This window comes from Myxine glutinosa, chromosome 12, assembly GCF_964187855.1.
Source record: "Myxine glutinosa chromosome 12, kmMyxGlut1.1, whole genome shotgun sequence".
Lineage (NCBI taxonomy): Eukaryota > Metazoa > Chordata > Myxini > Myxiniformes > Myxinidae > Myxine > Myxine glutinosa.
Window position 1 is genome coordinate 98157720 of NC_136272.1, and position 27567 is coordinate 98185286.

Genomic DNA, 27567 nt, shown 5'->3' on the forward strand with positions numbered 1-27567 from the left:
CAGACAGACAGACAGAGCAACAGACAGACAGACAGAGCAACAGACAGACAGACAGAGCAACAGACAGACAGACAGAGCAACAGACAGACAGACAGAGCAACAGACAGACAGACAGAGCAACAGACAGACAGACAGAGCAACAGACAGACAGACAGAGCAACAGACAGACAGACAGAGCAACAGACAGACAGACAGAGCAACAGACAGACAGAGCAACAGACAGACAGAGCAACAGACAGACAGAGCAACAGACAGACAGAGCAACAGACAGACAGAGCAACAGACAGACAGAGCAACAGACAGACAGAGCAACAGACAGACAGAGCAACAGACAGACAGAGCAACAGACAGACAGAGCAACAGACAGACAGAGCAACAGACAGACAGAGCAACAGACAGACAGAGCAACAGACAGACAGAGCAACAGACAGACAGAGCAACAGACAGACAGAGCAACAGACAGACAGAGCAACAGACAGACAGAGCAACAGACAGACAGAGCAACAGACAGACAGAGCAACAGACAGACAGAGCAACAGACAGACAGAGCAACAGACAGACAGAGCAACAGACAGACAGAGCAACAGACAGACAGAGCAACAGACAGACAGAGCAACAGACAGACAGAGCAACAGACAGACAGAGCAACAGACAGACAGAGCAACAGACAGACAGAGCAACAGACAGACAGAGCAACAGACAGACAGAGCAACAGACAGACAGAGCAACAGACAGACAGAGCAACAGACAGACAGAGCAACAGACAGACAGAGCAACAGACAGACAGAGCAACAGACAGACAGAGCAACAGACAGACAGAGCAACAGACAGACAGAGCAACAGACAGACAGAGCAACAGACAGACAGAGCAACAGACAGACAGAGCAACAGACAGACAGAGCAACAGACAGACAGAGCAACAGACAGACAGAGCAACAGACAGACAGAGCAACAGACAGACAGAGCAACAGGCAGACAGAGCAACAGACAGACAGAGCAACAGACAGCCAGAGCAACAGACAGACAGAGCAAGACAGACAGACAGAGCAACTGACAGACACAGAGCAAAAGACAGACACAGAGCAACAGACAGACACAGTGGATAGAAAAAGAGCGGACAGAGCGACAGACACAGACATGCAACATATTATCACCCTCATCACAGCAGGTCCACCGTCTTGTTAAAATCTTTTAGCATTCTCATCTGGTTTTTAAACACTAACACTTTTGCAAACTAAGTGCATAAAGTCATTCAAATAAATGATAAAAACTACTCAAACTAGGCTACTTACCGATTTATCACCATTGCTTTTTGAATCAGAGTACTGCAAAGAGAATGGGGATTCAGTGCGAGTGATAAAGCAACTTAAATAGTTTCTTGTTGAATAAAATTAAGTTTGTCAAAAAAGAAAGAAAGAAGCAAATGTACAGTCTGCCAAAGTGATCTCATGTACTGCAAAAACATCCCGTATAAACAGGCCATGCTTACAATTCTCAAGTTAAGTGTATTAACGAGACTTTTACAAGTCAGCAAAACGTGAACAACGGCATACACTTTACAATTTCCACACGTAGCACATTTACTGTTCCACACAAAATAACGATCAGCAAATAAAACTTTTGAGAAATATCTCATCTCTTCAAAATGGTTTGGTCTACACCTGTTGCTACACATTCCACACATTGTGGTCGACTCTTATTGCCCTCAGGATTACTCTTATTGCCCTCAGGTTGACTCTTATTGCCCTCAGGTTGACTCTTATTTCCCTCAGGTTGACTTTTATTTCCCTCAGGTGGACTCTTATTGCCCTCAGGTCGACTCTTATTGCCCTCAGGTCGACTCTTATTGCCCTCAGGTCGACTTATTGCCCTCAGGTCGACTTATTGCCCTCAGGTCGACTCTTATTGCCCTCAGGTCGACTCACTGCCCTCGGGTTGACTCATTGCCCTCGGGTTGATTCTTATTGCCCTCGGGTTGACTCTTATTGCCCTCGGGTTGACTCTTATTGCCCTCGGGTTGACTCTTATTGCCCTCGGGTTGACTCTTATTGCCCTCGGGTTGACTCTTATTGCCCTCGGGTTGACTCTTATTGCCCTCGGGTTGACTTATTGCCCTCAGGTTGAGTTATTGCCCTCAGGTTGACTTATTGCCCTCAGATTGACTTATTGCCCTCAGGTTGACTCATTGCCCTCAGGTTGCCCTCAGGTTCTCATTGCCCTCAGGTTGACTCTTATTGCCCTCAGGTTGACTTAATGCCCTCAAGTTGACTCTTATTGCCCTCAGGTTGACTCTTATTGCCCTCAGGTTGACTCTTATTGCCCTCAGGTTGACTCTTATTGCCCTCAGGTTGACTATTATTGCCCTCATGTTGACTCTTATTGCCCTCAGGTTGATTCTTATTTCCCTCTTGAGTCTTGTTGGTACAAGGTGATATATCGCGATTTAACCGTAGTAGTTCAGGAACCAAACGTGGTAATTGAGGATGTTGACTTTACCACTGATGTGGAAGTTGCCTCATCAGATGTAAAATCGTAAAACCCAGGGGAATTGTGAATTTAACAACAGCAATAACAACATTAACTAGAACAGCACTTAGTAGATTGCATACCTCAACCAGGCTGAACAGTTTACGTTGTGTATCCCACTGATAGGCTGGATCGGGATTCGGACTTGAATCAAAATCGAATCAGCTTGGTCTTGTGGCCGGCCTAGCAAACGCATCCACCTAGTTTTGTCATAATCTGTCCACAACTTTTTGAGATATCATGCTATGCATAGTTTTTGGCCACACCTTTCAATGGCGAAGAATCCCTTTAAAAAATGAAAACAAAACCTCTCGTATGCGGATCTGGATGTTCACCAAAATCAAATTGATTTGTCCTTGTCACACACCCAACCAGTCAACCAAGTTTGGTCCGAATCCATCCACAACTTTTTGAGATATCACGCTGTATATCGGTTTTAGAGATACCACTCAATGGTAAAGAATCGCTTTAAAAAACAAGCGTAACGCCTAAGTCTCCCGTCGGTGAGGTGATGCGAGTTGACAAAGTGGAAAACGCAAGGCGGCCATCTTGGATTTTGACGTGGCGACCCAATTTTCAATAGCGTTCTTCCTTATGCCTCGATACACCCACACACCAGATTAGAAGTTGGTAGGTCGCTTATTTTTCAAGATATTCAGCTCACAAGGTTCAGACATTTACTTTTCAAGATATAGCACTCACAAGGTTTAGATATGGTGACAGCCATCTTGGATTTTGACGTGGCGACCTAATTTTCAATAGGGTTCTTCCACATGCCAAGTTGCACCCACACACCAAATTAGAATTTGGTCCTTCGCTTACTTTTATAAAGATATTGCAGTGCACGTACGCACACACGGACGGAGGGGAAAACCATAGTCCCTCTTTTGCTCCGCGGTGCGACGGGGGACAATAAAAAACAAGCGTTACGCCTAGGTCCCCCATCGGTGAAGTGATGCGAGTTGGCAAAGTGGAAGACGCAAGGCGGCCATCTTGGATTTTGACGTAGAGACCCAATTTTCAATAGCGTTCTTCCTTATGCCTAGATACACCCACACACCAGATTAGAAGATAGTAGTTCGTTTATTTTTCAAGAAATTTCGCTCACAAGGTTCAGACATATATATAGTGGTGGCCATCTTGGATTTTGACGTGCTGACCCAATTTTCAATAGCGTTCTTCCGTATGCCTCAATACACTCACACACTGGATTAGAAGTTAGTAGTTCATTTATTTTTCAAGATACCGCTCACAAGGTTCAGACATTTACTTTTCAAGACATCACACTCACAAGGTTTAGATATGGTGACCGCCATCTTGGATTTTGACGTGGCGACCTAATTTTCAATAGGGTTCTTCCATATGCCTAGTTGCACCCACACACCAAATTAGAATTCGGTCCTTCGCTTACTTTTATAAAGATATTGCAGTGCACATACACACGCACGCACGGACGGAGGGAGGGTAAAACCATCGTCCCCCTTTCGCTCTGTGGTGCGACGGGGGACAAAAAAACTCTGATCTGGATCCAGATTTGAATCTTCACCAAAATTTAATGAATTCTTCCTTGTCACACACCAAACCTCTACACCAAATTGTCAGAATCTGTCCACAACTTTTGAGATATCCTGTTCACAAACAGACAGACACACAGGGGTGAAAACATAACCTCCGCACACATTCGGTGGCAGAGGTAATAACAACATTAACGTAAACGAAACTTGATTAATTACACTTTCATATGCCAATTACAGTTTGTTTATCACGTGCACATCAAAAGTTAGAAAAGTGAAAAGTTGCACAAGGACTTTATGCCTATGGACACCCTGTGTGTTGTTAGACAACATGCCAGAGGACAATTCTTGTTTGGCTTGATAAAACCATGCCTGCTTTTCAGTAAAAGTTGATGTTAAATGAAAGGCAGAAAACCCCCCCAAAAAACTTTGCACAACACCTAGTGATACGAGACAACAACCGTAGAAATAGCCTGAGGGTTTACCGTTTTCATGAACGCCATTCCAAGGCGGACTATCTTGGAGAAGAGAATGCAGTCGTGATAAAGGTGAGGGCCCAAGTAAGTGAGCATGGGGAAGACATCCCGCCGAAGGTCGTCAAACACCTCGACTTGTTTGGGAGCTCCCTGATATGGCAGCGCCACATGGGGTGTTCCCTTGGCTGCCCTTAGCAGTCCAGCACTGGATGAAAACAGCAGCAAACACAAATTTGATGTCACAGATTGAACGGACACTTCATCGGAGTTGGTATAACCCTTTCAACGATTCCATTGCTGTTTTCTCAAGCAGCACAGGGGCTTTACCTCAGGCCATGATTTCCAAAAGAACATGGCAAGCTCCATATGTTTGAAAATATTGTAATTTCAAACAACGGCAACTTAGAGGAAAGCTGATTCACCTTTGAGCTGTCTCATCAAAGTTTGATTCTGGCCAGACTATAAACTTCCACCCTCGTGGTTCACATCCAGGGTATTGAATCAATGAATATGCAGTCCCTCAGGCTAGGGGACTTTAGGCTGGCTATCTGCAAACATTGCTTGAAGATGTTAAAAATCCCACAGAACCATTCAATAAGAGTAGGCCATTGTGTGCTGGTACCCAGGACAATATCTAAATTCCTGCCCTAATCTCTGGAGAAAAAAAGGCACCAGTGGCACACCCACCTCTAACTAATGATGCATCCAACAGAGATAACTCGTAATTAAATCCTGGTCAAAGATGCATTCACCAGTGACATTTTAAAACTGCCGCAACAGTGCAACAAAAGGCACGTGAATGCACGCGCACGCACACGCACTAACCGCCGGTGGAGTGGCTCAATGGTAATATGAATAAGGTTGCACAGCGCAGCCGCAATGGCCTTCTGTGAGGTAGTGTAGAAAGGAGGCAGTCGGTCCATTATAGCCCTCGCGTGATTCCAGTCCCCCACGTGAAGCAAAGCTTCCAGTAGTCCGAGCTTTTGAAGGCCTGGGAACTACATACATATAGACAACAAAGCACGGTGATAAATCATCGACAACTAGCAGGTTCACAGATAACGAAAAAACAATTCTTGAAAACAGAAGAACTAGAGAGTTCATAGAACACCTTACCTCGTGGTGTCTTGAGAAAAAGGAAGGACCATGGGCAGGTCTTTTAAACTCTTGCTTTGTGTTTCTGAGCAAAATCTATATTTGCTATGAAAAACAATTTTGTCTGAATCTCGATATTCCCCAATGCTGAGAGCACGAGCGGCACATTTGATTGGACGAGATGGCATAAATGGCATAATATTTTGTCCAAGTACTAGTAAACTGGAGGTTTTGAAAGTGCCAATAAGGCGATTTTTTTCTTTACTGTTTAATTATATCATTCAATTGAAATGAAAGAAAGGTTTTAAAAGTTATTGAAAAACATAAGCTTTTTTTTCTGGAATTTCTCTGCCGTTGGTGCACCATTTTTTTTTTATACACCACCCCATCTAACAAGTTACATTAGTTCTCCGTGCCTGTTTGGGTCCATTATGATGTCCCTAAAAACAGAAGGCTTGCTGTTGGGAATGATTTTCAATTTTGTTTGACTGCCAGATAGACTGACAAACTGTAACAATTGCCTTACTCCTCTGTGTGCTCGAGACGAGCTTCCGTACAATTTGCTAAATTCCGAGCCAAAGTTCTACTCAACGCAAATCTATCCCTTGAAACTCGATAAAATAGATACGATGTGTCTTTTTACTCCCGCCAGGGAGTAATGCATTCACCCGTGTTCATGTGTGTGTGAACAAGATATCTGGAGAAGTTCTGAACAGATTTGGATGAAAGTTGGTGGGATGATTGCCCTTGGGATAAGGAAGAATTGATTAGTTTTTGGTGAAGCTCAGGATATTATTCCCGATCCAGGAATTTTTTGAAGGATTTTTTTACCATTGGAAGATAGGGCTCATTTTTTTTTAACATTATCTTCTATATATTCTATATTTAACATTGTGATATGAAAATAGTTTTCATATTTGTTGTAAATGTAGTTTAAACTCGTGGTTATGCGTTAGAGCGGTGTATTTTTTTAGCAGCGTCGTCTTCAATGTTAATCTTTTTTTTTTTTTCTAATAAAGACATATTCTGTCATTTTAAAACCACCAAAGTGTGTATTAGGTTTCGCCGTTTCATAAAATGTATCGTTTGATACGTATAATGCTTTAAAAGTTTTTTTTTTTGGAACCTCAGAATCGATATCAACATTTAGCGCAGCGAATGTCATTCGCGGTGTCAGTATTTGATGAACTTATAAAGACTTAGTTCCAGATTTGTCAATGGCTGAGGTATATTAACAAACGAATAAAACAGATTTGGCAAAATTCCAACTTCTTTTTTAAAGATCGCATATTCACCCAGGGTTGTGAGAGGTTGAAGAAGAAACCTCACACGGGCTTCCCAGACCAAATAAATAATTCTGGTTCTGGCTCTGCGATTTTCAGGTTTATTACTCCCGCCAGGGAGTAACGCATTCGATCGTGGCCGTCCGTGTGTGTGTGTGTGTGTGTGTGTGTGTTCGTGAACAAGATATCTGGAAAAGTTCTGAACGGATTTGGATGAAAGTTGGTGGGATGATTGCCCTTGGGATAAGGAAGAATTGATTTGTTTTTGGTGAAGCTCAGGATATTATTCCGGATCCAGGAATAGTTTTCTAACCTCTAGTCTAATAGATCTAACCCCCGCTCTAGCAGGGAAAATGGCCTTTAAAATGCATGTTGTTGTTGTTGTATCCAGGAAATTTTTTTGGGAAAGATTTTTTCTGTTTTACTGCATTAAAGCTTTTATTCTTATTCTTAAATGACGTTTTTCTCCTCTAATTCCGAGATATATCAAAATTAATTATCTGACAGTTAGGGCCTACTTTATTTTTCATTTATTGTTTTGGGGAGAGGGGATGTCAAACAAAGCGTGTTATTCCAACTTGACCCACGGCGGGAGTATGCGTTCTACTGAGTGGCGTTCTAGCTTTCATATTCATCAACTGATCTAGAATGGCTGATATTTCATTAAAACAATAATTGTTATTTCCCGCTTCCTTACTACCTAGCAACAGTAATAGTCTATTAAATAATTGTGACGAGTCACTCGGAAGAAAACTAACATGAATGTGGACCCGATAACATCAGCCCGACCTCAGTCCAAGTTTATCTAAAGCATTTTAAATATTTTTCCTTCTCGTTCTTACTTTTTTTAACCTTAAGATCCTCCTCTTAATCAAGTGCATTTAGCAACTCAATATACTCTCTATCTTCGTCTCTTTCCATATCAAGCGATATTATTACGTATTATTAGGGTTAGTATTATCAAGGTGATTAATGGGTCACTTTGGGCAATTATGTCACCACATGGTAACTGACGACCTTGAAAATAATTTCTCTGTAAACGTAGGTATCACTTCATATTGGTTGATAATACTGTTGTGGTTTTGGAAATAAAGACAACCCCCCTTTCGTTAGTTGCACCACAACATGTAGCCTCGCTTTAGTTCAGTTATTTCTTATTACATGTTAAGTGTAGTCTCCTTCCCAGTGTTAGTATGCGTTGACAGGTAAGCAAGGGTAGGTCTCACTGGGCCTGGAATACCATGTGCTGGGCCTGGGACAAGTCTAGGAGGCCCGAGGGAGGAGCTAAAGGGGAGTGGCCAACCACGACAGCCAATGGGAGCTAAAGGGGAGTGGCCAACAACAGCAGCCAATGGGAGCTAAAGGGGAGTGGCCAACAACGGCAGCCAATGGGAGCTAAAGGGGAGTGGCCAGCATCGGCGGCCAGGGGAGGTCCTTGGACCATTCTAGTGGGACTCCGGGGGGGGGGCTATAAAACCCGGACCCGGACCCCCAAACTCTCTCTCTGTCCCGGGATTCTGAAGCTCTCAAAGCTCTCTGCCCCCGAACTCTCGAAGCGAGAAGCTCTCTCTGTCCCGGGATTCTGAAGCTCTCAGCGCTCTCTGCCCAAGCTCTCTGCCCCCGAACTCAAGAAGCTCTCAGCGCTCTGCCCAGATCTCTGCGTTCTGCCCCTGCTCTCTGCTGCCCTGTTATAAACGCTCTCACAGGACGATCTCTTCCGTGGCCCTATACTCTAACGATCTCCCTGCCTGGGCTCCCTGCACGTGCGCATTTGCCTCGCTGACTTCGGGACACGCTGCGGAGTGTCCCGTGCGTGCACGACTGGAGGCTGACGTCCTTGCCGCGAACATCCTCGAGGGACACGCCCAACGAGCGGTCCGGGGCGAGCAGCACCAAGCGGCCGCGCTTTAAGCACGTCCTCTTCTTCCTTCCTTTCTCCGCGTGAGTGAGAGGGCCCTTGTCCGGGATTTAGGTTAAGAATGGTTAAGTTTCTATCCGGTCTCTCATCTCTTTGGCCATTGTACAAATTGTGAATAAACCTGTGTTTTGCTTCCAACTTGGCCGTATACGTCTTTTCCACCATTGGCCTCGCATTGCACGAGATAAAACCGCTCGATCAGGTTCATAATAATTAACGGCACGAGTCACGTGACACGCAAACCGCTCGGGCGTATCAACCCAGCGTGTCTCGTGTGAGGTTCAGCCCCCTTCCTCGCAGCGGCACGTGTATCGGAGGTACTCAGGTATTTTACAGGAAACCCTTCCGCGCGCTCGCTGCAGGGTTGGCGGCTGGAATTGCTCAGCAATCCGCCCCCACGAGTGTAAAGTGGGTAGCGGCCTCGTGGACTCGAAAGCTCGAGGGGGAGAAGGGCTTAATCCCCCCTTAGTACGTCAACGGGCTCGAGATCCGCAACAAATTGGTGTCAGGAGTGGGATTTTTGGACCTGGAGTGCGCTTCACGTACTCGAAATTATGAGCGGACGAAATTTAGTTTTAAACCAAATTAAATTGACCATGCAATGGCTGGCCAAGACGACCAAATGCCGGTGGGAGTAAGAAACGAGGAAGAAGTAATGGCCCAGGACCCGCAGGAAGAGTTGGTAGAAGGGGAAGCTGAAGAGGGTGCGGCAGTAGGGGAAGAAAATTGCGGCGCCTCACACGTGGCGGTGGAAGCCGAGCCCGCGGTGCCAAAGTACATGGGCCTTTTTATGGCGCAAATGACGGCATACATGAAGGAAATGAAGGATGGGTTGGAAAACAAAATGGATACCCAGGGGGACAAATCAAGAAGGGAAATGAGAGAACTGGGGGACAACTCCAGGTGCGACATGGAAAAGATGAGGGCAGAGTCAAGAAGGGATATGAAAAAGATGGGGGAGGAGATTGGGCGTTGGATGAGCGGGGAGGTCGCGGTGGTATGCGACGAGGTGAAGCGGTGCGAGGAACGCGTAGAAGGGGAGATTTCGGAACCGCACCAGGAAATAGAGGAGGTAACCCGGGTAGACGAAGTAATGATTGGGGTTGAAGAGACAGAAGAGAAAGGGAGCGAATCACGGGAGGAGGTGATGGAATGCGCACAAAGTTTGTGTTTGCACCGTGATGCCGTGCTTGATAACCCAATAAAAAGTTTGCAGGTGCTGGCGGAGAAGGAGGGCCCCGAAGTGAGTAATAATGGCGGGAATGTGTTTGGCGCGAACTGGTGCTCGGTGAGCTTGGGGATCGGGCGAGACCCGGGCGTTCACAAAGGGCCCATTGTGGGGTATGAGAGGGAGTGGGTGGAGCGAGAGGGTGGTACGGAGTGTGAGAGAGAGTGCGTACCGGAGTGCGTGGAGGGGGAGTGCGCACTGGAGTGTGAGCGGGGGTGCACACCTGGGTGTGTCAGAGAAGAATGCACACCGGAGTGTGCGAAAGGCATGAGTGCGCCTAGGTGTGCAAGTACGAGTACGGAGTGCGAGGGAAAGTGCACACCGGAGTGTGTGGAGAAAGAGTGCGTACTGGAGTGTGTAAGAGAAGAGTGTGCACCGGAGTGTGCGATGACGAAGTTTGTGGGGGGCGCGTGTGTACCTGGGTGGTGTGCACCGGAGTGTGCGATAGCGGAGTGTGTGAAGGGCGCGTGTGCGCTTAGGTGTGCGAGTGTGGAGTGGGTCGCGGGTCGTGAGGACGCGGCCCGGGCATCGACGCAGACCGGGGTAGAGCTTAGTGGGACGAGTAGCGTACGCGAGCCCCCGGTGAGTTGTGTGCCGCGGGGACCGGAGGGAATCGGTGCTGCGTCGGTCTCGCAAGGACCGGCGTGCACGATTCGTGCCTCCGGCCCCCGCACTGTATGGTTGGCGCCGTATGGCGGCAAGGTCGGGCGGCCGGGTTCGAGGGGAGGTATGGGTTATCGGAGCCACGCACCTTGTCGGGTGAGGTGCTCTGGTCGTGGCCGGTTGGGTCATCGTGCGTGGGACCGAAGGGACCCACGCAGGGATGGAGCCCGGCACCTGGGCCCATGGATTCCTCCCCCCTCGGATCGTCAATGCCGGACGGACACCCCATAAAGCCGACCAACCACCCGCATGGATCGCTCGGCCCTCCGAGGCCGAGCTGTGACAAAGTACCTCCATAGATGGGGGCTCGTAGTGTAGAGGACTGTGGATAGTAGTGTACCCCACGTGGGGGAATGGTAGTGTGACCATTCCTACCACGGGGGGGGGGGGGGGGGGGGGGGGCCCATGAGCACTAGTTTAGGGGGATGGCAGTGTTAGGCACATGGAGGGGCCAGCAATGGTTGCCTCCATGGGGCACCAAAGCTAGCCGAGGGAGGGCAAGGATATAATTGTTAGGGATTTAGAAGACCTTCGGGACAAGAGTTGAGTAGGACACCTGAACTGTAGAGGGGACGTAGAGAGTTTAGGTGGTTGTTAAAGAAAAAGGGTGTGCATAGTTTAAAGGGACGACGGGGAATCACGAGTTGTAGGGGAAATTAGGTAGATAGATGATGCTGTGTATTTGAGGAATTGTGTAATGGTGTGTAAAAGTAGTGGTGTGAGAAAAAAAATGGTGTGCAAGATAAATGGTGTGGAAGTAATTGGTGTGGAATGCATGGTGCAAAGGATTGAATGGGGGGGAGTGGAACCCATTCGTGAAAGCCCAGGGGGGGGGGGGGTAGTTTAAAGCCAGGTAGGGGGCATAAGTAAATTGCATGGATATTGACACCTGTGGTGCGGGTAGTAGAAAGTAGTGTTTTGTGGGGTGCAGGAGACGGTGGAATGGCTGGGCATGTGGCTTAATTGGTGAGTGTGGTTATTGAGGAAATCTGTCACTGGTAGCTTGTCGGCCAGGTAAGGCCGCAGGTAGGCTCTGGGAGCCGGTTAGGTGAGTGCGAGTGGGGCCCGAGGATCCAAGGGAAGGACCCGGGTTGCCCAATGCCGAGGTGGGCATCGAGGGGGTAAGTGCCAGGGAGGGCCTTCCCCGGTTCGTGTAGTTGTGAGGAATAACAGGAATTTTGGCGACCATGACCGCGTCCTCTTCTTCCTTCCTTTCCCCGCGTGAGTGAGAGGACCCTTGTCCGGGATTTAAGTTAAGAACGGTTAAGTTTCTATCCTGTGTCTCTTCTCTTTGGCCATTGTACAAATTGTGAATAAACCTGTGTTTTGCTTCCAACTTGGCCGTATACGTCTTTTCCACCATTGGCCTCGCATTGCACGAGATAAAACCGCTCGATCGGGTTCATAAAAATTAACGGCATGAGTCACGTGACACGCAAACCGCTCGGGCGTATCAACCCAGCGTGACCCGTGTGAGGTTCAGCCCCCGTCCTCGCAGCGGCACGTGTATCGAAGGTACTCGGGTATTTGACTGGAAACCCTTCCGCGCGCTCGCTGCGGGTTGGCGGCTGGAATTGCTCAGCAATCCGCCCCCACGAGTGTAAAGTGGGTAATGGCCTCGTGGACTTGAAAGCTTGAGGGGGAGAAGGGCTTAATCTCCCCTTAGTACGACGACGGGCTCGAGATCCGCAACAATACATTATTATGCTCTACATGGCTTAGTCCCTCAATAAAACAAATGTCAAAGTGAAACGTTTTAATACTATGAGGGTGGATGACGTCACCTTTGGGGATTGATATCAAGGTCATGGTCGCTCCCAAAATTCCTGTTATTGGTCATTTATTATATTCATGGGACCCTAACGGAAGATTTGAGAGCGATTTTACCCTTGCCATCTTTCACATAAATAAATGTCATTTTTCAGGCTCCTTATATGGTGTATTAAAGACTCCATTATTCCACTCAAGTGTTTCCATCACTAATTTTGTCTCCAATCGTTTCTTCACAATCCTACTGATCAGTTTCAACATACCAAGAACCTTTAGATTTGCTAATGATGGTCGAAATCAATAATGGAATCTGAGCTCAACATGTACGGTTCTCTATGTAAATCCGCCATTTGGATCAAGGCGAGTTCATCGTGTGATGTCACTGGCAAAATCGAAAAATGAATACTCCAGGGCTTTCTTTGACACTTTGTGATTGGCAAAAAAAAACAAAAAAAAACAAAAAAAAATTTCCCCTTCAAATTAAACCATGATTAATGATTTTCAGAAAAAAAAAGTGTGGGTTTCCCTTCAAACCCACCCTTTTGCTTCACTCATGGGATAAGACAACTACTCAAGTCACTCAAAGGCCTGATCAGGTAATGTAAAAATTATTCTGGTCCTGAAGAGGACTCATTAGCAACACCCTTTTGTCAAAAATGAAATCCTGTAATACAATTCACAAAACCCAATTAATAGTCCACAACGCTTTCATTATGCATCACATGCACGGGGTGTGTGACCTTTGACTCACCCACCCCAGAGATGTGGGATATGGCTCCAGAATACAGAACCGTGATTGGAAGAATTCATAGCCGGCGGGAAATAAAATTCTGGGCTTTTTCGAAGGGCTACTTGATGTGCTCTACTCAAACAACACGACGGCAGGAAGACTCCAGAAGGATTCAACAAAAAAGTTGATAAAACGAGGACAATAAACATCTGTCATCACATTAATAAATGAATAAATGAACAAACAAAGATCTACATTTAAATGAGGGAATTAATGTGAAAGGAACCCCAAGAAGGAAAATACATGACACCAATTAAAACAAGCGTTACGCCTCGGTCCCACGTCGGGGAAGTGATGTGAGTTGACAAAGTGGAAGACGCAGAAAACATGCTATGATATGATATTTCGCTCACAAGGTTCAGACATACATGGAGGCGGCCATCTTGGATTTTGACGTGGCGACCCAATTTTCTATAGCGTTCTTCCTTATGCCTAGATACACCCACACACCAGATTAGAAGTTGGTACTTCGCTTATTTTTCGAGATATTTCGCTCACAAGGTTCAGACATATATATGGTGGCGGCTATCCTGGATTTTGACGTGGCGACCCAATTTTCAATAGCGTTCTTCCTTATTAGTCCGGCAGCTAAGCTAAATATAGCATAACAATTGTGCATTTTGTGAGGAAAGCACCAAATTTGGCACACTAGTAGACTATCATATTATGAAAAGATCTGGATATTGGGCCATCTCAGATTCAGAGATTTGATTTTTGCAAGATTTGCAGATTTTCAAGCTGAGATTGCAACGCCATGGACGGCCGACTCCTTCCTGCGAGCTGCCCACGTCACCCGCACAAGAAGAGCTCATCAAATCACTGCAGCGGCACTGCACATCCTGCAACACCGTGCGTATGAACGCCACTGTATGACATATGCTGATGATGCAGAAGACCTGCCTGAGTTCGAAGACTGGTGTCACCAGAGAGAAGACATTCCCAACTTTCAGTACTGGGCAACTGTGCTGGAACTAGAGATGTTGGTACTGGTCTTCGTGCGTTCTCTGCGGCAGGCTTCATTCACGATGTACCTTGATGCCCTGACGGAACTGGTCCCAGGGTTCCATGCCTTAGACCACACACACTATGCCAGGTGGGTCCCTGTTCACCTGAGGGACATGGTTGCACTCCCAATGAAGCACCCAGATGTAGCCAGATAATTCAGGGCTGGCAACTTCACTGTACACAAGACGAAGAAGGTGTTCTCTTCGATCCCAATCGAATCGAAATCTTGCAAAAATCAAATCTCTGAATCTGAGATGGCCCAATATCCAGATCTTTTCATAATATGATAGTCTACTAGTGTGCCAAATTTGGTGCTTTCCTCACAAAATGCACAATTGCTATGCTAAGTTGCCCCACTATATGCCGAGATACACCTACACACCAAATTAGAAGTTGGTACTTCGCTTATTTTTCAAGATATTCATCTCACAAGGTTCAGACATACATGGCGGCGGCCATTTTGGACTTTGACGTGGCGACCCAATTTTAAACAGCGTTCTTGCTTGTGCCTAGATACACCCACACACCAGATTAGAAGTTGGTACTTCGCTTATTTTTCGAGATATTTCGCTCACAAGGTTCAGACATATGTATGGTGGCGGCCATCTTGGATTTTGACGTGGCGAACCAATTTTCAATAGCGTTCTTCCTTATGCCGAGATACACCCACACACCAAATTATAAGTTGGTACTTCGCTTATTTTTCAAGATATTCAGCTCAAGGTTCAGACATACATGGCATCAGACATACATGGCGGCGGCCATCTTGGATTTTGACGTGGGTTGCACCCACACACCAAATTCGAATGCGGTCCTTCGCTTACGCACGCACACCCGCACGCACACACAGACGGACGGACGGACACACGGACGGAGGGGAAAACCATAGTCCCCCTTTCGCTCCGCTGTGCGACGGGGGACAAAAAGAAAACACAATTGCCACAAGCCGAACAACAATATAGGGTGTGGTAGGGATAGATGAGGCCTATAAATGAATAAGCCACGGTAGAATAAAACAAGGGCGAATTGCTTTGCAATGCATGTCCCCTACTGGTCTGAATGAATGTTCTTGTTCCAAGCACTCAGCAATTGTGAGCCTTTATGCAGGAGGACAAATCATCTAAGGTATGCAAAGCGACATAATAAGTTACAGTTTCTGTAACTTATAATAAAGCCATGTACCAATATTCAGTTCAATATGTTAAAGGGTAAGGGAGAAAAGTCTGGAAAACGGACCCATGTTTACTAGCCCAACCCCGTGGAACATCCACGGAAGGGAGGATGTGGTGTATGGATAGAGTGTACCATTATGGATGGCATAGGGGATTTGCTTGTCCGAGTAAGAGATAGGAAGAAAGATGAGAATGAAGAGTGCGTATATGAACAACGTATTTATTGCAATCTACTTAAACTAGGGCATGCCCGTACTATATCTATATCTAAAATTATATCCCCCCCCTCTATTTACATGAAATGGTTTGGTCCAAAGCGAACGGCTTGCGAGTGGTGACAATCCCCCCCCTCTATTTACATGCAATGGTTTGGTCCAAAGCGAACGGCTTCCGGAGTTTGGTAAAGAAATCGCCATCGCGTGCACAAACGCGCAGGAAAGCGAATGAATCGCAAATTCGTTTTTATTAGTTGTAAAACATAGTTTAACGCCAACATAGTTTGCAAACGTGAAATAAATGAATACGCTCTCAAATGTGCCATCCGAGGCAGAGTGTGCCCGCCACGTTCGGCACACGCGATCGTTCGCTGCTCTCTGATTGGTTGAATCGTTTTTTGGACATAGCTCGGTAAGTAATTGTCCGATTAATATGAAACCTTGAAAAGGCACATCCTCGGGTCCCCAGCAATATACCTGGCAAGTTAAAAGTATATCGGACCCGTGGTTGTCGAGAAACAGCGGTCACAGACAAACGTACAGACGTACAGACAGACAGACAGAGATTACTGGAATTATAGATAGATGACAACGCTACGATATACTTTTGAAAAATGAATAGATTCGTAATAGGAATCGGCATAGCACCACTCTGGGATTGTCCACTCAGTGGACGGCTTGCTGTCGCCTTCGCCTGTCCAATCAGCGGACGGCTTGCTTAGTGTTGTGGATATGAGAATGTTTTTTTTTTGTTGTTGTTGTAGTGTAAATTGTGGTAAAATATCGCCCTCCTTACTCCAGTGTTGTATAAAGGTCAAAGGGCGTTCCCGTAGTTAGTTCCATAAAGCATACATGAAGGACACCATAATATCCCTGTTCAGTAGCTTATTTCCTTATTATGTGTATTAGGGTAAGGCCTTGTCTTCCATTAAGATGACACTCCATTGCACCAAGTGAAATAAGATACATTCCCTTTCATTCCCCATTCCCACTCCCAAAACTTATATTGCCAACTACAACAGCCGCCATTAAGCATGTGTTCAGCTCGGGGAAGAAGGGTGTGCCTGCCCATCGTCATCAAGGGTGGAGTCAGAGGGCCTGTGCCCACCAATCAGGGCGGAAGCGAGCTCACCGAGGGGCGTGTCCTGAAGGCCGGCGGCTTGATCGCCTGAGGCGCTATAAAAGCGCGCGCGCAAGGAGCGAGTTGGTTGGACCAAAAGGGAGACGTGAAAAGACGTGGTTGGACCAAGCGAGAGACGTGAAAAGAAAGGCGCGTCGGAACGTTGGTTGGTGGTTGGACTGAGCAGGAGTTGAGTACGAGAAGAGTTGAGTTGAGTTGAGAAGAGTTGAGTAAGGGATCCCGGAAAGAGCAGCTCCAGCCACCGCAAGTTCAGCCACAGCAGCTTCAGCCACAGCAGCAGCAGCCACAGCAGCTTCAGCCACAGCAGCTTCGGGGCCTTGACGGCAGTTTCGAACGGGGCCGCGAAGGAACGGCGGCTGCTAAACGCGCCGATCGAGAAAGGGGCGGCGGCTGCTAATCCCCGACCCGACCGTGCTGCGGGTCCAGCTGAACCTTCCTCCCCCTCCAGCCATCCACCTCCTGCCATTCCTATCATCATTCCCCGCGTGAGTCTGTCTTTGTTTGTTCTGTCCCTGGGTAATAATTAAGACTGTAGGTAAGCTAATAATTGCACTGTGTCTCTGATTCTTCTGTATATTAATTTATTATCCTTCCTTCTCCTTGGTTACTTTGAGCGTGTAAATAGTAGGAATAAATTTAGTAGTATTTCCAACCTTTTTGTCTTCTTCTTCTTCACATCCGTGTCGCCTTTGTCTTTTCCCTATTGAATACCTGTGGCGCGATCCGGCCAACGTTCGGGAATCGGGTTAGTCGGGGTAACTGTTAGGGCCGTGGTGCCATCCGCTCGGCCAAACAACATCTTGTCCGCGGTCCGTAACAATTGGTAGTCAGGAGTTGGGATTCGAACCTGGGACTAAATTTATTTAGCCCAAATTTTGGAACACCAATTGTACTATTGGCCATAACAATTGGTGTCTGGGCGTGAGATTCGAAGCCCGAACCAAATTTTTAAAACGTCTAAAAGGAAAAAATTTGGTCAAAATTTGGAGCGGCCGAAATTTGTTTTTTTAAAACCCGAACTTTGAAATCGCGCCATGGCTAGTCAAGGCGATCGGATGCCGGTGGGGGAACTAGAAGAGGGGTTAGGGGTAACCCAGGATCAGAGGGAAGAAATGGAGGAGAGCAATGAGGAGGTGGTTGAGGGAGTATCAGGCGCACAAAATGGCGCCTTTGCGCACGTGGTTACAGCGGCACCAAATTTAGCGGTGCCCGTGACCGTAGCAGCACCGGTGGATTTGAACCTTTTTATGATACAAATGGGGGCCCTTATGGAAAAAATGGGTGAGCGATTGGGAAACCAAATTAAAGAAATAATTGAGGAAATGGTGAGGGAGAGAGTCGCATATGAAGTAAGGGAAGCGGAGAGGGACAGAGACCGCGGGTTGGGCGAGCAGGTCCCAGGGGTGCACGAGGAGGTAACGCGGGTCGAGAAGCGCTGGTTGAGCTAAGTGTAGAAAAGCACGGGTAACTGGACCGGGGTAGAAATCGCGACCCGGGGTAAAGGGCAACCGGCGACCGTTGAGGTAGAAGAGGGAATTTTATTAAAGCCAGCGGTCATCGTGGTGAATAAAGAAAAAGAAGTGCTGGGAATTAAAATTGAAGAGATGATGGAGGTAGCCCGGGAATTGCAGGGAGAAATGGAAAATGTGCAACGTCCCTGCTCACATCACGATGCTGTGCTTAATAACACCAATGAAAGTTTGCAGGTGGTGTTGGAGCGAAGGAGGAGGATCCCCCAGGTGAGTCGTGCTGTGTATTGTGCGGGGAGATTTTGTAGAAGGATGTTTGGCGACAAAAGAATTTTCGCGCGATTGGGGTCAATATGGCACCCGGGCGTTGGTGAAGGGTCCCGTGTGAGTGGAAATGGCACGCGTGTAAAAAAAAAGTGTGCGTCGGCGAGTGAGCGTGTTATAAAGTGTGGGAGTGAAACCGAGTGCGAGCGAGAATGCACGTCGGGATGTACGGAGTGTGACATGAGGAGTGAGTTGGTGGTGGAGCGGGTGCGAGGATGCACGTATGGGATGAACGGCGAGGGTGTGCGAGAAAACACACCTGAGTTGGTTGTGGCGCGAGTGCGAGGGAGCACATCTCAGCGCGGTAGTGGGTGGATGCAAGAGTGCACGCCCATGGAGAGTGGTACGGAGTACGTACCGAGGGAGAGTGCGCAAGACGGTGCGCGAGGTGTGTTAAGAGAGTGTGCGCGAGAGGTGTGGTGTGTAACAGGGAGTGCGTTGGTGGAATGTACGGACGGCATTGGAACGCCGGGTTTTGTGAGTGTCAAAAGGGTCGCGTGTGCGTGTGGGCATGCGAGTAAAGCATCGACGTTGAACGGGGCAGCGTTTAGGGCGACGGATAGCCGATGCGAGCACTCGGGGCGCGGTGCGCTTTGTTGGATGCCAGGCCCGGCGCGGATCGATGCTGCGTCGCTTCTCTTCGAAGCGTCGTTGCCGATTCGGGCTTGGCCCCGCCCTGCACGGTCGAGTCCGGGCCTTGTCGGGCGAGGCGACCGGTCCGGTTCAAGGGCGAGTGGGAGGAAGCGGGACGGTGCCCCCTGGCGGGGACGGGGTTCCGACCGGGCGAGCCTCAGCCATCGGGCCCGGGACCGTAGGGTACCGAGCCGCGATGATGCGTGGAACCTCGGCCCGAGCATGCCTCCTCCCCAGAGTCGTGAATGCCGGACGGATCCAACTGCAGGCGACCAAACCACCCGAATTCATACAAGCCGAGTTTAATGATGTCATGACGCACCGAGCCTAGGATATAGCGGACGATGATGATGATACTGATAGTGTTTTTGATCCGAAATTTAGAAAAGTGAATAGAATTGGCAGTAATTGGAAAATTTTTGATTGGTTGCAATTGGATGAGCCAAATTGGTAGTGGGAGATACCCGATGTGGTGGGATGGCAACTCTGCCATCTCTCACACCGGGGGCAAAGGAGCACTAGATTTATGGGGTTTATGGCAGTGAAAACTAGCCCGGGAGGGTTAGGATATCGTGTGTAGGGATCTAGAGAAGATGACCTTAGGTAACGGTAAGATTAGGTAGTGACAATGATACCTGTAGTGGGGACGCAGGTAGATTAGAGTGGATGATAATGACGTGGTATGTGCTTAGTTTAAAGGGAAGACGGGGAGCACTAAGTTAGCAGGGCAACAGGTAGATTAGATGATGCCGTGTGTGTGGTTAAAAGGTGCGATTGCACAGGTGTGCAGCTGAACAGGTGGATGGAGCAGTGTATGAGAGTGATAGTGATGGGTTGTGCTGACCAAATGGTCCAGGAAGGAAGGAGGGTGCAGGTGGCACCAGGTGTGATTGCACAGGTGTGCAACAACAGGGGTATGAAAAAACAGGTTGTATGGAATAAATGGTATGGAGTATTGGAATGGATGGTCGTGGAGTGAGTATGGTGCAAACTGTGGAGTGGAGTGGATGGTGCGAAGTTGTAGATGGGGGAAAGGAGGATGAACCCCATCACGAATACCCGGGGAGGGTAGTGTAAGTGTTAGGTAGAGGGTACAGGTAAATTGTGGTTGGATATTGGCATCTGTGGTGCGTGGTGGAAGAAAGGTATTTGGATGGGTGCATTAGTGTTGTCGAAATGGCTGGGCGTGTAGCCTGTTAGTGTGTGTAGTTAAATGGGCACTCCACCACTGTGAGGATGTCGGCCAGGTGAGGCCGCAGGTGGGCTCTGGGAGCCGGTAGCGTTGTTGTGGATGGGGCCCGAGGATCCGGAGGACGGACCCGGGTAGCCCAGTGCCAGAGGGCACCGAGGGGTGACAGAGCCAGGAGGGGCCTTCCCCAATTAGATAGGTTAGGGTGAGGAGCTAGGTAAGCTCGGGTGGCAACTGCAGTGGTGGTGTGCAGGTGGGTAGGCCTGCTGGGAGAGCTACACGCCCCAGTCCTGAAATTGTGCAAGGGCACAGGGAGATGAATCGGGGGAGCGAGACCCCAAATTGAGAAGCACCACAGTTTGGTCAATGGGAATTGGTTTTTAGAACCCATAGTGTAAGTTGGCCAATGGATTGGCAGGGAAAGACCCCGGGTGTGTTAAAGTGTGTTAAAGGCATTTAGAGGATAGTTAGGATTAGGAATCTCCTCGCACCATCTACATCCACTCACCTGGGATGACGTACCTCCACACCATGCCATGGTTGTTTTTATTATTTTATTGTGCAGATGTTTGGAATGTGAGACGCATCATGACGTGGGTGTGACATTGTGCTGGTGTTCCATCTCTGCCTCCTTATGAGGATTGATGATGATTTGGGTGATGGCAAATTTTGGATAGAGGGATTGTGGAGACGAATTTGGTATAGGGGAAATATGGGGAAGACGGACATTAGCGACGAATTTGTAAATGTGTAGATGTTGTAAATATGGGGTAAGGGTAAGGGTAGAGTAGGTGACCGGGGGGGTGACGTACGGTAGGGACGAGCTTTCTCACTTCGCTCTCCGTACGCACTTCGCCTTGCATTGCCTTGATTGATGTGTACCCTTGTGACCTTACCCCTCGCTCATCTGTCTTTCCCCCTTTTGTCTCCCACATGAGGACCTGTGCGCCACTGGGCGCCGAGGGGAGCGGGCGTGAGTCCGCCATTGTGCGCCCGGAACTCCCAGAACCAGCTGTCTGCATCGATGCACCACCTTATGGACCACATGTCTGTGGCTGAGCACCACTTATGGACCCCGTGGGTTGGGGCATGGCCCCTCTGCTGGCACCGGCCATGAAGGCCCGAGATCTTCCTGGCGGACCTTGGGCACAGGGCACCGATGCCCCACAGGTGAACCACACTCGTCGGCCCTGTGGGCCATAAATAATAAAAAAAATGGACACGTTTTGTGCAAGTTTTATTGCAAGTAGGCCGCCAGCAAAGAAAATGACATCAGGAAGATAGTAATAGCCAGCAGAGGGAGCCGAAGAGCAAGAGACCACCAGCAGGGTTAGGGGTTTGTTTGTTGTTTTTATTTTCATGAACAGTGATGACTGTGCACCGATTGGTGCTTGAGGGTGTGTTGGTGCGTTTTGGGTGCTTTCAGGGTGCGTCGATGCAGAGCAGACTGTCTCCCCCCCAGAAAGAACAATCACAGGTCCTGGGTTAGTTTTGTAAATAAAAGCAGAGCCATTGTAAATAATGATCCCCACCGTCAATGTATAGTTTGAAGACCATTCCGCAATTCGGTTAGCTGTGGGCGTGAATCTGTTAGGCAGGGTGCAATGGAGCAGCGGGACATATTTATTTGTTTTAAAACTGTCGCACTCAGGGTCAGGTTAAATGTAGAGGGAACTACACCTACGTGCCACACTAAAAGTTAATGTTATAGGCCCGGGACGTGCCTAAGAGGAGGAGGGTGCAGTGTTGTGGATATGAGAATTTTTATTTTTTTTTGTTGTAGTGTAAATTGTGGTAAAATATCGCCCTCCTTACTCCAGTGTTGTATAAAGGTCAAAGGGCGTTCCCGTAGTTAGTTCCATAAAGCATACATGAAGGACACCATAATATCCCTGTTCAGTAGCTTATTTCCTTATTATGTGTATTAGGGTAAGGCCTTGTCTTCCATTAAGATGACACTCCATTGCACCAAGTGAAATAAGATAGATTCCCTTTCATTCCCCATTCCCACTCCCAAAACTTATATTCCCAACTACAATAGCCGCCATTAAGCATGTGCTCAGCTAGGGGAAGAAAGGCGTGCCCGCCCATCGTCATCAAGGGTGGAGTCAGAGGGCCTGTGCCCACCAATCAGGGCCGAAGCGAGCTCACCGAGGGGCGTGTCCTGAAGGCCGGCGGCTTGATCGCCTGAGGCGCTATAAAAGCGCGCGCGCAAGGAGCGAGTTGGTTGGACCAAAAGGGAGACGTGAAAAGACGTGGTTGGACCAAGCGAGAGACGTGAAAAGAAAGGCGCGTCGGAACGTTGGTTGGTGGTTGGACTGAGCAGGAGTTGAGTACGAGAAGAGTTGAGTTGAGTTGAGAAGAGTTGAGTAAGGGATCCCGGAAAGAGCAGCTCCAGCCACCGCAAGTTCAGCCACAGCAGCTTCAGCCACAGCATCAGCAGCCACAGCAGCAGCAGCCACAGCAGCTTCAGCCACAGCAGCTTCGGGGCCTTGACGGCAGTTTCGAACGGGGCCGCGAAGGAACGGCGGCTGCTAAACGCGCCGATCGAGAAAGGGGCGGCGGCTGCTAATCCCCGACCCGACCGTGCTGCGGGTCCAGCTGAACCTTCCTCCCCCTCCAGCCATCCACCTCCTGCCATTCCTATCATCATTCCCCGCGTGTGTCTGTCTTTGTTTGTTCTGTCCCTGGGTAATAATTAAGACTGTAGGTAAGCTAATAATTGCACTGTGTCTCTGATTCTTCTGTATATTATTTTATTATCCTTCCTTCTCCTTGGTTACTTTGAGCGTGTCAATAGTAGGAATAAATTTAGTAGTATTTCCAACCTTGTTGTCTTCTTCTTCTTCTTCTTCACATCCGTGTCGCCTTTGTCTTTTCCCTATTGAATACCTGTGGCGCGATCCGGCCAACGTTCGGGAATCGGGTTAGTCGGGGTAACTGTTAGGGCCGCGGTGCCATCCGCTCGGCCAAACAACATCTTGTCCGTGGTCCGTAACAGTATTTATTGCAATCTACTTAAATGACAACGCTACGATATACTTTTGAAAAATGAATGGATTCGTAATAGGAATCGGCATAGCACCACTCTGGGATTGTCCACTCAGTGGACGGCTTGCTGTCGCCTTCGCCTGTCCAATCAGCGGACGGCTTGCTTCGCCTTCGCCCAGCAGATGCCAATAAGATGGCGTCGTAAGATGGCGTCATATCGGCAGTTAATCGGATGCTTTTGGGCCCCAACGTCGGCTAATTCAGATTTTTCGAGTATGGCTGTACGTGATAAACAAAGAGCGCGGTTCGTAGATCGTAAATCCATTAGTGCCGTGGGCATCGGGTCACTGGGTGCGGCGTAAAAGGGATAACGAAGTCGAGTCCTTACGCTATTATTATATAGACTAGCCGAAACCCATGGAACATCCACGGAAGGGAGGATGTGGTGTATGGATAGAGTGTACCATTATGGATGGCATAGGGGAGCGCTCATGGGATCTTCTTCTTCCGTAAAGCTCCAATTTTTTCTCTTTAAGTTAAGTCCAATCAGTCTTCTCTGCTCGAAGTGCTCAGGCCATGCCTTCCCGCTCTCATACTTTTATTTCCGTTCGGTGTAGAAAGAGATTGACATATCGTTCGTCTGTTTCAGCTCGTTATCTTTAAGCTTCCTTACGTCTCACCACCTGCTACACCTCTCTGAGTTACGAGAGTGAGTTACTCTGAGTTATTTATGCAACGCACCCCGAGTATCGCAACGTCACTCCATTTAACTTTATTAAAATGATGATAAAGACGTTTCCTTATATATCCTAATTTAAAATGTTCAAGGGAATAAAAAGACCATTTGGTTCACACCACCCATGTTCACACCACTCGACTGTCCAATCAGCGGACGGCTCGCTTCGCCTTCGCCCAGCAGACGCCAATACGATGGTGTCGTAAGATGGCGTCGTATCGGCAGTTAATCGGATGCTTTTGGGCCCCAACGTCGGCTAATTCAGATTTTTCGAGTATGGCTGTACGTGATAAACAAAGAGCGCGGTTCGTAGATCGTAAATCCATGAGTGCCGTGGGCATCGGGTCACTGGGTGCGGCGTAAAAGGGATAACAAAGTCGAGTCCTTACGCTATTATTATATAGATGGTGAAAATCCCATGACTGGGAAAATCCCATTACAAGTTAGCTCGGTAACATAATCTTTACCGAACGAGACGTTTTACATTTTATCTTTTACCCAAAAAATCAAATTAGTTAATCTTTACGCACCTAACATAACCTCTGACCGTTTGACTTTGTGACCCCAAAATCAAAACAGTTAATCTTTACCTCAATATGCATACCTGCACCAAATTTGACTTGGATCCATTCAGCCGTTCTCAAGTTGTCATGGCAATGAAAACCTATAACGGACGGACGGATGGACAGCCCTAAAATATAATGCCTCCGGCGACTTCGTTGGCGGAGGCATAAAAACAATCAATAAACTTGCCCAAAACATTTAGTTGTATCAATTACGATGATAGAAACATTTAGGAGTTAAAATGATTTTAGGGTTATATATTATAAGGATGAAACTTAAAATTTTTAGGGTTATATAAAAATTGGGCTAACCCCTGCTCTAGCAGGGAAAATGGCAGATTGAATACAGATGGCAGATGCATGTTGTGTTGTGTGTATATTATAAGGATGAAGGCAGATTGAATACTGAACAGAACACGATTCGTAAGCCCGTCCACCCTTGTCGCGGGAGACAGTTTTGCATTTGTGTGTGTGTGTGTGCGTGTGTTTGTGTGTGAGTGCGGGCACATGTGTATGCACACGTGTCCAGGAAATAACATTTCTTTAACCATTTTAGCTTTTATCATCAAAAACTTTCGACAAACTCTTATTACGAGAATACAGAGAAGTCCAATTAATAATTGGGTCAAAATATCAAAGGGCAAAGTCACAGGGAGCAGAAATAGGACTTATTAGCCAATTTGCCACTGCCAGATTCTTGTTTTAATCGCCTCTGTTTATTTATTTACCATTTGAGCTTCAGTGTCTGTCCAGGCCATACTTTATTCATATTTATTAATTCATTATTTATATAATTATGACTGTCCAGACCAAAAATAATGGCCTATAAATAAGAGGCCTTTTTTTTAACCAATTGAGTTTTTGTCATCAAATTTTCAACAAACCTTTATTATGAGAACATGGAGAAAACTGGTCAATGAAATTTACATTTTCTTTTCAAAGCTGTTGTTTTAGTCCAGTTTCGATTGAGTTCAAAGCGGATGTGGATGGGCTTTGCGTTTTGAAATGCTTTCATGTTCACTCGTGCATTCATAACCGTCAAGCAATAAAAATATGGAGCAAGTGAAAACCCATTTCGGTCAATGTACCTTATCTTTCGGCACTTCCTCCCTTTCTTTTTCTCTCTCTTTCTCCTTCTCATCAGATTTTTCAGAAGACAGGACCACCAAGTTGATCTTCTTTAACAACTGCCGCGCGTCTGACACCTCATGCTTATGCTGTTCAATCATCTCGGAATCTGGAGGCATTAGCTGTAGACAAGCGGCAGCATGTTAGGGTATGAAATAAGGCAGGAAGAGAAAATGGAGCATGGGCATGCTCAATAAATGATAGATGACTCACGTGCACATATAGATCTTCAAGGTCTATCAACTGGTGCTGTAACAGCAGGGCCGTCACTCTGTACAGAGAGGTAGGGGTTTCCCTTCCGGGCTCCTGGCAAATAGGTACAAAGGAATGATCATAAGCAAGCAATGATCAAAAAGAAAGATATCCGGATAGTTTAAACACAACAGGTTGCTGGGAGTCCTAGAATTTTCTGGCAGATTTTCAAAGCAAACATTGTAATGTTTCACAATTACTAGCCGTGCCTCCCTATTGCTTCGCCGATGGGTTCAATCAAAATACAGCATGTTGTACTTCACAAACACATTGCATATCTATCTGTGAGTCTCAATGATGAGGTAAAATGAAGTGAAAAACAAAAAAGACATTTTGCAGCATTGTGTTGTTACCTACTCCACCAAAGGTGGACGAGGTTGTTTTTGCCCGTTTGTTTGTCTGTCTGTCTGTGAGAAGGATATCTCAAAACGTTATGGACGGATTCGGGCAAACTTGGTGGACAGGTTTGAGTGTGTGACAAGGACAAATCAATTCCATTTTGGTGAAGATCCCAATCTGGATGCAGATACTAAAACTTTAAAGTGATTATTTACCATTTCGAGATAGGGCCAATAAAGATATATAGCATATTTCCAAAAGTTATAGATGGATTATGACAAAACTTGGTGGATGAGTTGTTTAGGTGAGAAGAACAAGCCAATTCGATTTTGGTTCAGATCTGGATCCAGATCTGGCCTATCAGTGGGATACAAAACAAACTGTTCAGCCTGGTGGAGATATGCGCTGGTATTGCTGAGGTCATCGGCGCCGAGCGAGCAAGGCTTCCACTGCCGAAATCCAGCGCGGCTTGGGCGATTTTGCCCCAGTTTGGAGAACACCCAGCGAGGCCTTCATCGGGGCCAAGCGAGCAAGGGCGTGTCGGGACCTGGTTCGCGCCATTGACTGAGTGGTTCGCACCAACCGGAGCTGTTTTCGGATGACGTGCTGATGTCCTTGGACTTCGCGCCAGGCTCTGGGCCGACCGAGCCGCCGTGCATCGAAGTCCTTTCCAAGGGTGTGGTGCTGACCGGGCAAACGTGGCATGGTGCTGACGGGGCCCCCGCAGCCGTGATCCCCCCCCCCCCCGAATTTCCATGTTTTAAACGTTTCCCAGTGTGTACCCTGGATTAGAATAGGTACACCGTATCCCTGCGTGTCGTAAGAGACGACTAAGAGGGTTGGCGTCAGGAAGGGCATCTGGCCATAAAAACATTGCCTCAAAAAGAGAACCATGACAATTACAACTACATATGGGCAGGGTACAGCCTGAAGTGGAGATCGGTTTCTGAGGTTTGGGACATGGAATGTAGGGACAATGACAGGGAGATCAGGAGAAGTGGTGGAAGTATTGGTCAGAAGAAGAGTGGACATATGTTGTGTGCAAGAGACGAGATGGAAGGGAAGTGGTGTGAGAATGGTGAAGGGTAGGCAGGGACAGAAATACAAGTTTGTGTGGCAAGGGTGCCTGGAGGGTGTGAATGGTGTT

The 27567-nt window shown here is 47.4% G+C and overlaps 1 protein-coding gene across 7 annotated transcripts in view; it reads right to left on the reverse strand.

The window, feature by feature from the left end:
* The window catches only part of THOC2 (THO complex subunit 2), a 131224-nt gene that overhangs the window by 34296 nt on the left and 69361 nt on the right, over window positions 1-27567 (reverse strand). For all 7 annotated transcript variants that reach the window (XM_068132157.2, XM_068132158.2, XM_068132159.2 and 4 more), the window contains exons 9-13: window positions 26043-26135; window positions 25790-25951; window positions 5342-5514; window positions 4526-4721; window positions 1293-1325 (exon numbers count right to left, since the gene is read on the reverse strand). In XM_068132157.2, coding sequence (XP_067988258.2) covers window positions 1293-1325; window positions 4526-4721; window positions 5342-5514; window positions 25790-25951; window positions 26043-26135 — 657 coding nt within the window. The remainder of the gene's footprint in view (window positions 1-1292; window positions 1326-4525; window positions 4722-5341; window positions 5515-25789; window positions 25952-26042; window positions 26136-27567) is intronic.